General features: G+C 46.7%; 1 protein-coding gene across 1 annotated transcript in view; it reads right to left on the bottom strand.

The window, feature by feature from the left end:
• Window positions 1-245: 245 nt before the first annotated feature.
• Window positions 246-9,122, bottom strand: part of ALPK2 (alpha kinase 2) — a 102,319-nt gene continuing 93,442 nt past the window's right edge. The window contains exon 13 of the mRNA XM_036322817.1: window positions 246-2,082. Coding sequence (XP_036178710.1) covers window positions 1,866-2,082 — 217 coding nt within the window. The 3' untranslated portion in view covers window positions 246-1,865. The remainder of the gene's footprint in view (window positions 2,083-9,122) is intronic.

The following is a 9,122-nucleotide window of genomic DNA, read 5'->3' as shown; positions in this document are numbered from 1 at the left end:
CTCCCACCTCCGTGGGGAGCAGGCCTAAGCCAGCAGTCAGACATCCCCCAAGGGCTCCTGGACTGTGAGAGGGCCCAGGCCAGGCTGAGGGAGCTCCCCCCCGCCCCCGGGGCACAAATTTCATCCACCGGGCCTCTAGTATATGAATAAAATGCATATTATATATGTATGTGTATTTATAGGGTGGGGCAACAGTAGGCTTGCAGTTGTGAATACACAAAACACAGTTTATTCTTATGTTATTATTTATTAATTATTGTTTTATTTTCCATTTGAACAACTACATATATATATATATACTAATTCTAATCAAAATGTGCCCTGCACCTTTTCGCTAGTGTGAACTTTCTAGAATTCCACTGCTACATACATCTGTAGGACCTTTGGTATGGGGAAAGCAGGCTGCAGGCTGCCTCATAGAAAAATGAGCATTTTGCAATTCATAGCCGGGGGAAATCACTTCAAAAGAAAGGCTGGCGGTGGCAGATTTCCTGAGCATGTGAGCTGTGACTAGTAAAGTGTTTCCTCCTTCGAATCTCCTTTCAAAACAAACCAACAAAAATCCCATGTATGTTCTCACTTTATCAAAACCCCATGCCTGCGGAGAAAAGTGTTTCAGAGCAGAAGTCAGGAGTCCTCTGCAAAGCCCACGCCCCGGGAAGGCCGGCTCTCTCACCGGGCCGGGCCGGTGTCACAGATCAGAGTCGGGACATAGCTGGTTGCATCCTCCAGCAGCCCCTCATCTGAAGCTAGGCCTGACCACTCCCCACAGCATCCCAGGCCCCTCCTCCCCGCAGTCTCTAGGTGGGGTCCATGGCCAGCATGGGGCGTGCTGGAAACAGCATCTCAGGCCTCCACCAGCCCTGCCAGGCCAGAACCTGCACTGTCCCAAGGTCACAGGTGACTCGCAGGCACTTCCAACCTGACAAGCATCGATCTCGCTGCTCAGAGCGGCCTCGTCATTCTTCCCGATATGATCAGGGAGTCGTTGAAACCATCTTAAAAAACAGCCGACTATCTGCAAAGGCTACATACTCTGGGATTCCAACTACATAACAGTCTGGCTTTAGGGGGAGGGATGAATCGGAGGAGCCTAGGGAATGATTTTTAGGGCAGTGAAAACATTCTGTATGATACTGTTACAGTCAACATATGTCATTGTATGTGTCAAAACTCAGCGTGCAGCACAGCGACCCCTAATGTAAGCTATGGACTTCGATTCATCAAAAGACACAGATGCAAATGCTCTGTGCCCCAGTAAACTTCTTAGCAAACTACTAAGTTCCTAATCCTGGGGGAATGTGGAATTGGGCGCTGATTCTCTGGATGGAGTTTCTGCGCTCATATATGCATCTCACACTTCTCGTTTAAGTATGCGTTTAATGAAACAGAACAATATAACTGGATGTGTGACTAATGCTGGGAAATGGCCTCATGTTTCGAAAAGCCACCTCCAGCCAGAACAGCATATGCGACACGAGTGCGACCACTTGGCCTTATAAAGGCATTCACGCTTTCTGTTTAAATAGCAGCTGGGAGTGTCTAGAAATCTCGAGGTCAGGAATGGGAGTGGGGAGGATTTGGGCTGTGGACAGACCCTGCTCAGCACCAAGTCCCGGACAATACACAAATCGACATGAACTCGAGGTTGGTAAAAATGCTACAGGTACATACAAAGGTGGACCGTTTCTGTAAGTCTGGTCACAAACCCGGCTCCAAAATCATGTCAAAGAAGACAGCAGGTGCCGGCTTCAGAAGCAGCTGGGAACAAGGGTGGTCACGGCCCCTCTGCAGGCTCCGTGCTCTCTCCTGGGTGCTTCCAGGTCCCCCCGGCGCCCAGGCGCGGCTTTAGTCCCGACGCGATGCTAGGTCTTCTTGTCTGCCGGGGCCCCGGACGCCGTCTTCTTCGCCGTGGTGGAGTTCGACTGACTTTTGCCCTTCGTGGCGCTTGGCTTCTTCTGTTTCTGGTTGCTGTTCTGAAGCGATTTCAGCCCCAGCATTTTACAATACTTGTTACACTGGTGCAGCGCTTTGAACTGATCGATGAAGGCCATGGAACAATTGCCTTTAAATCCTTTGTACCTGTGAGTTTGGGTGGGAGGAAACATAATTTTTGAAAACGGACACTTCACCAGTTTTAAAAGAGTCTTTAAAGGAGAAACTAATGGTGCATGGAGATATATTTACTCCTACTTTAGGCAAGAATGGCCAAATGGTTGACACAAGTATTGTTGGAGAAAACAAGTCCCGTGGAATTAAGTAAAGGCAACGCGCCGTTGGTCGAGGCCTGTGATAAATGCGAGTTGTCTTCTTAAGCTCACGTGCGTGTCCGTGGGGCCCTCCTGACCTCCACGCCAACATGGCTCTCCAGCCCCTTCCCTGCGTGCACTTCTCACCTTCCCTGCACACACTGTGCTCTCTCCCCGGCACTACTTCATGCCCCAAATGCCTGTCCAGGGAAGGTTTTCCAATAAAGGCCTAGGGAACAAACGCATGAATACCAGCCCCAGCCTCAGAGCTACCGCCCTTTGGCCCAGGGGTCTCCAGCCACATTTCTCAACTTCTTTTTCTTGGTCTAATGTTGGACTTTCAACCTGGCATTGCATGCAATATTGGACTTCCCTCCCCTCCCCATCTCAGGTGTGTGTTTGTCAGTGTCTACAGAATTAAGAGTCTTTTTCCTTTCTCAGTTGGGTCCCCGTCTCAGCCTGGCTTCTGTTTTGACCTTTGTCCTCTCACACTCACACTCACTGCCATTGTCATGGCCTAAGAAGAAAACAGGGCAGCGTCCTTTGTGTTTCTAGATCAAGTAACCTGGAGCTCCCTTACGCCAAGCTCTGGTGTAACACTGAGCAGGGGGATATACACGTTCCTGCCTGTGGCCCACCTGTCACCCTCAGGATCGGAGGAGACCACAGGTGTGAGGTATCATGACAGCTCTCCAGCATGATCCCCCCTGGGGACACTCGCCATTTGTTCTGTTGGATGGACATAACGGCTTGAATAGTGTTCCCTCCAAAAGGCTGTCATTCCCAGAACCTCAGAATGTGGTCTTATTTGGAAATAGACATTGCAAGTGTAATTAAGATGAGGTCATACTAGAGAAGAGTGGGTCCTTAATCCCACACTGCTGGTGGCTACGTAAGAGGAGGAGGAGAGAGAGAGATGCGGGCAGAAGGCCTCCTGACGAAGGAGGCAGCGATTGGAGCGATGCGTCCACAAGCCAAGGACACCGGGAGTGGCAGCAACGTCCGGAAGCCGGGAAAAGGCTTGTAGCACAGTCTCCCTCACAACCTCCAGAAGGAGCCAGCCCTGCTCACACGTAACCGACGCCTCGATTCTGGACTTCTGACCCCCAGAGCGGTCAGGTGATACATTTCCGTTGTTGTAAGCCCCCAGCTTGTGGGCATTTGTTAGGGCAGCCCTAAGAATCTAATGCAATGGAACAAGCAACCTTGCACTTGAGAACTTTTTCACACATTCCCATTTTTAAGAAACATTCACTCTGTGGGATCTGACTAACTGGATCTCTTTGTCCTTAACCTCAATTCAGCATAATTTTCTAGCCCCTCACTTGATGTTAATCTACACATCCTCACTCTGGAGGTGGAACAATAAATCTATTCCACTGAGCATCACCCAGTGGAATCTTTTCTTAAATAGCTGTTCTGTTGGACGGGGGAGGGGCTCTTGTTAAAGGCGGGTTTGCATTGGGCAGGTCTGGGGCAGGGTCTGAGCTTCTGCCTGCTTAAGGGGGTCTGATGCCACTGGGAGCAGAAGGAAGCAGACCACAGTGTGAATGACCTCAGACCATCCCCATCTGAACTGGGAACATCTTTATACTGAAATTGGGGCAGAGGTATGCCTTTTCTTCTTGCAATGTGTGTTACACAACATCGTAAAATCGCACTGTAACGTTCACTTGGGGGGAGCTAGAAAGCAATTTCCACAGTCCCCTCCCCCTGCCCTCGCTCGACACAGACTTCTTCAATACAGGCACGCCTCGCTTTACTGCGCTTCACAGGTGCTGCGTTTTTTGCAAATTAAGGCAAGACCTTCCACCAGCAGAAAGGTGGTGACTGGCTGGATGGCGGTGGTCTGGCTCCAGGCCCACAGCATCGCCGAGGTAAGCCTGGACTTCCCACGGGCTGAAACTGTGCGAGGCCGATTTCTTGCTTAAAAACCACCCCCTCTTTCTTTCCTCTCGTCTTGATAATGGATGAGCCTTTCAGATTCGGACAAAAATCGCCAGTTGACAGCATGGCTGGCTTCTCTCTTGGCTTATCACCTGCAATTCAGTTTCTAAACACACCCTGAGGGGGCGGTGGGCGGGGAGGGACGGAGAAAAGCTGCAGGAACTTCCAGCTCTGGTTGTGCTCCAGAAATCAAAGTTCTTGTCTGGCTTCATAAAGGGCTCGTTTAAAGAAAACTAGGTGATGCCAGGAAAACCTAGAGCATTCCCACATTTGCATAACCCTTTGAGACGCAAGCCAGAAGCTATCGATCACCCACGTTTTCATTTGATATCCTTTCTAAAGAAATTTTTAATTTACAGGGAATGGCTACAAGGACATGGAATTTAAATAAACCCCTCGTGCAGTGTGCGTGTGTGTGCATCTGCATGCGTGTGCACGCATGTGAGGTGTGTGTAAGATAAAGCCTGGGCTTGACTGAACGTGGAAGTTTATTTTAATCTTTCCTCCTCTGCATGGCTTGCAGGACTAGAGCTGGCCACATTGATGCCAGTAGAGCCTGCCTTCTCGAGGCCACTGTCCTCAGCATGCGTCTGCCTTGGTATTTGGTCTTTATCACCTCATGTTTGGCCCTCCGTGGGGAACAAGCCATTTGTGGGCCGTCAGGGTTCTCCGAATTTGGTTTCCACGCATCCTTCCGCCTCATCACCTCATAGTCCTCTCTTCCAAAGGTAGACAGGCGCGATGCTGGCTGGGGCCACACTGCAGGGCGTCCTTTGTGGCTCTTCAGACCCGTCCTGTTTTCGTCCAGTGCCTACTGACTGGGAAGAAGGGCACATCTCTTTGTTTTACTTCCATCAGCAGCATGAAATGGCCGTTTGGAGCCTAAAGAGAGAAAAGTGTTGGCTCTGCTGCCCTCTGGTGGTTGAATCGCAGTCTCGCACTCTCTCCAGAAACAGCTGCTGGCTGGGGAGGGGCGTGTGCTGGCAGGACCCACTGTGACTGGTGCAGGTCGCTCCCTGCAGGAGTCGGTTTGCGCTGGTTTGGGTTTGGCTCGGTTAAAATTCCAAATCCTCAGTGACACAATTAGGCATTTTCCCTTCTCCCCTTCAGCGAGCTTTAAATAGCTGAGCAATTTCAAACCAGAAATCTGTTCAACAGTATCTTGTTGGGTCTGCCTAGAAAATGGATTCTTAGATGGCGAAACAATCCTATTTGTCAAACTTTGCAACTTGACGTGTTGTACTCAACATTGCCGAAAGATTATGGGTACTGAGGTACCGGCGATGCGTATGCAGACATATTCATACTGCTGGCTCCCAGGAGAAATATGACATACTTCTGTTTAAGGGTCAAGCTACCAGGTAAAGGTGCATTAAAATGAATGTCATAACAGTTCCCTATTTTATTTTATGAGATAAGTAACTGTTTACCTTCAAAATAGTACACACCCTCTAACGTCAGAGAACAAGATGGGTGGCATTGATGGGGGTGTCAGCAGCCATGGGGATTGAGGCACAGGGGATGTTTTCTTTAAATGACCCAATGGCTCTACTTCCTGCAAAAAGGTCCTGACTGCTGCTGGCCAAAAGAGGGCAGGCCCTACATTTAAGAGCATATTTTTATTTTTAAATAACTCAGAATATTTATTATTATTATTATTATTACTATTATTACTACTATCATTAAAGTAAGTCAGATTTGCCTCCTGATTGCTTCTCCCGCCCATGCCTCGTGATCTTCCTAATGCAGTTAAAAGACCTATGTCCTGCCGCCTCCAAGGAGCAGTGCTTCTCAGGACTGCACCCATCCCCCAGGCAACTCTCCCTTCTGGTGCGGGTGCGCAGAGCACGGGAGGGTGTTTACTAAGAATTAAGAGAATGTGCTTCATCGATGCCACGTCATCCGTCTTCTCTCCTGCTCTCTCCCCCCATCTCCATTGCGTCCCCCCAGACCCCTCTCTCTCTCTCTCTCTCTCTCTCTCTCTCTCTCTCTCTCTCTCTCTCTGTCTGCCTGTCTGTAAGCTGCCTTTGAAGCTGAGCCTTCCCCAAGTCTCCGCTCATTGTTTGAGCTCCACTTGGCAGCTGTGGCTTCCTCTGGAGAGTTTCTTCAATTGAATCTTGCCTTGAACATGGAGGATCGGCCCTTTTCCTTAGGCACCTGACCTCCTGCAGGGCCTGCCTGCGGGCAGGCTGCCCCCTTCTCCGGCACCCCCTGCTCCTCATGTGGGAAGTAAGAAGGTTGGACATGGTGGTTGGTTTCATCCCAGAGCAGAGGGCTTCCCAGGGGCTTCCAAGGAGATCTCCCAGCCACCCCTTTCACTACCATTGGAGTTCCCCTTCTATCCGTGTTTTAAACTGGGCTTCTAAGGTATGTTTCTTTGGGGGGAAACTGTGACTTAAAAGGAAAAGTTAAAGGAAACAATAAAGCTCTCAGACTCTTCAGAATGCCCTTCCCTCCCGCTCCTGCCCCTGCCCACGCCTTGGGAGGGAAGGCGGTAACACTTTACAGACAGCATTTTGCACGGGGCTCCAGCCATCAGTTCTTAATCTAATGGGTCTTGGGCAGCTGTCCCAGTCCGGACAAGTCACATTATAGCTGAGAACAAAACCAAGGGATTGGATTTCTTTTTAAATTAGGAGAAAAAGATGACTAGGGTTCCCAGAAGCTATTGAGATGCTTTTAAAAGATGTCTTAATCATGCTCTTCAGCTGTTTTTTTGAAGCTTCTTGGGCAAGTTTCTGCTTTGTTTTGGTAGAGAGTTGTTCTAAATAATAGTATGAAGTTCAACTACTCTGATGTCATTGGCGGGGAGGCATGGCAGGGAATGGAAACCGATGCTGATCAAGTACGCACTGAGCGTCGGGGACAAGATGTGGATCACGGGGGGAATCCTCGAGGCAGCCCCCTGGGTCATGGTTCTGTAGATCGGTGGCTGCAAGACTGCAAGTCACGTGCCCACATCCATGCTGTTGCAAATGGTAAGAGTTCCTTCTTTTTTACAGTGGCATAGTATTCCTTTGTGTGGATGTACCACAGCTTTTAATCCACTCATCTGCTGATGGGCATTTAGGCTGTTTCCAAATCTTAATTATTATAAATTGTGCTGCTATGAACATAGGGGTGCATATGTCCTTTCTAATCGGCATTTCTGTTTTCTTGGGATGTATTTCGAGAAGTGGGATCACTGGGTCAAATGGCAGTTTCACTTTTAATTTTTTGAGGAAACTCCAAACTTTTTTCTACAGTGGCTGTACCAGTCTGCATTCCCATCAGCAGTGCATGAGGGTTCCTTTTTCTCCTTGCCAGCACTTGTTTGTTGGTTTGATGATAGTCATTCTGACAGGTGTGAGATGGTACCTCATTGTCGTTTTGATTTGTATCTTTTGGATGATTAGTGACTTTGAGCATGTTTTCATATGTTTCTTGGCCTTCTGTATGTCCTCTTTTGAAAAGTGTCCATTTAAGTGCTTTGCCCATTTTCTGATTGGGTTGTTTATCTTCCTTTTGTTAAGTTATATGAGTTCACTGTAAATTTTGGAGATTAAACCCTTATCGAAGATAACATTGGCAAATATGCTCTCCCATGCAGTGGGCTTTCTTGTTGTTTTGTTGATGGTTTCTTTTGCTGTGCAGAAGCTTTTTATTTTGATGTAGTCCCATTTGTTTATTTTCTCCTTAGTTTCCATTGTCCTAGGAGCTGTATCAGTAAAGATATTGCTACAACGTGTCTGATATTTTGCTGCCTATGGATTCTTCTAAGATTCTTATGGTTTCCCATTTTACGTTTAAGTCCTTTATCCATTTTGAGTTTATTTTTGTGTATGGTGTAAGTTGGTGGTCTAGTTTCTTTTTTTGCATGCATTGGTCTAATTTTCCCAACACCATTTACTGAAGAGACTGTCTTGACTCCATTGTATGCTCTTGTCTCCTTTGTCAAATATTAATTGAGCATAATGTCTTGTGTTGATTTCTGGGTTCTCTGTTTTGTTCCATTGGTCTATATGTCTGTTCTTGTGCCAGTACCAAGTAGTTCTGAGAACAGCGGCTTTGTAATACAGCTTGATATCTGGTATTGTGATCCCTCCAACTTTGTTCTTCTTTCTCAGGATTGCTCCAGCTGTTTGGGGTCTTTCTTTTTCCATATGAATTTTTGGAGAGTTTGTTCTAGGTCTTTGAAATATGCCATTGGTATTTTAATGGGGATTGCATTGAATCTATAGATTGCTTTGGGTATATGGACATTTTAATGATGTTGATTCTACCAATCCATGAACACAATATATTCTTCCATTTGTTTATGAATTCCTCTGTCTCTTTTTTCAGTGTCCTATAGTTTTCTGAGTACATGTCTTTTACTTCCTTAGTTGTTTATTCCTAGGTATCTAATTTTTTTGTTGTTGCAATGATAAATGGGATTGTTTGTTTTAGTTTCTCTTTCTGTGAGTTCATTATCGGTGTATAAAAAAAGCCATAGATTTCTGGGTGTTAATTTTGTATCCTGCTACATTGCTGAATTCATTTATTAAGTCTAGTAGTTTTTTGATGGAGGCTTTAGGGTTTTCTATGTACAATATCATGTCATCTGCGAATAATGACAGTTTTATGTCTTCTTTTCCAATATGGATGCCTTTTATTTCTTCTTCTTGTCTAATTGCTATGGCTACCACTTCTAGTACTATGTCAAACAGAAGTGGTAAAAGTGGGCATTCCTGTCTTGTTCCTGTTCTTAGGGAAATGGTTTTAGTTTTTGCCCATTGAGTATGATGTTGGCTGTAGATATGTCATATAAGGCTTTTATTATGTTGAGGTATCACCATTGCTGTTTTTATCTCTCTCCCTCTCCCTTCCACTCTGAAATCAATAAAAATATATTTAAAAATAAAAATTAAAAAAAAAATAAAAGCAAATCAGACCCTCTGTGTGGTC

Source organism: Myotis myotis, unplaced genomic scaffold (genome assembly GCF_014108235.1).
Source record: "Myotis myotis isolate mMyoMyo1 unplaced genomic scaffold, mMyoMyo1.p scaffold_m19_p_9, whole genome shotgun sequence".
Lineage (NCBI taxonomy): Eukaryota > Metazoa > Chordata > Mammalia > Chiroptera > Vespertilionidae > Myotis > Myotis myotis.
The sequence above is the reverse complement of the archived record's forward strand: the minus strand, read 5'-3'. Positions and strand labels throughout refer to the sequence as shown.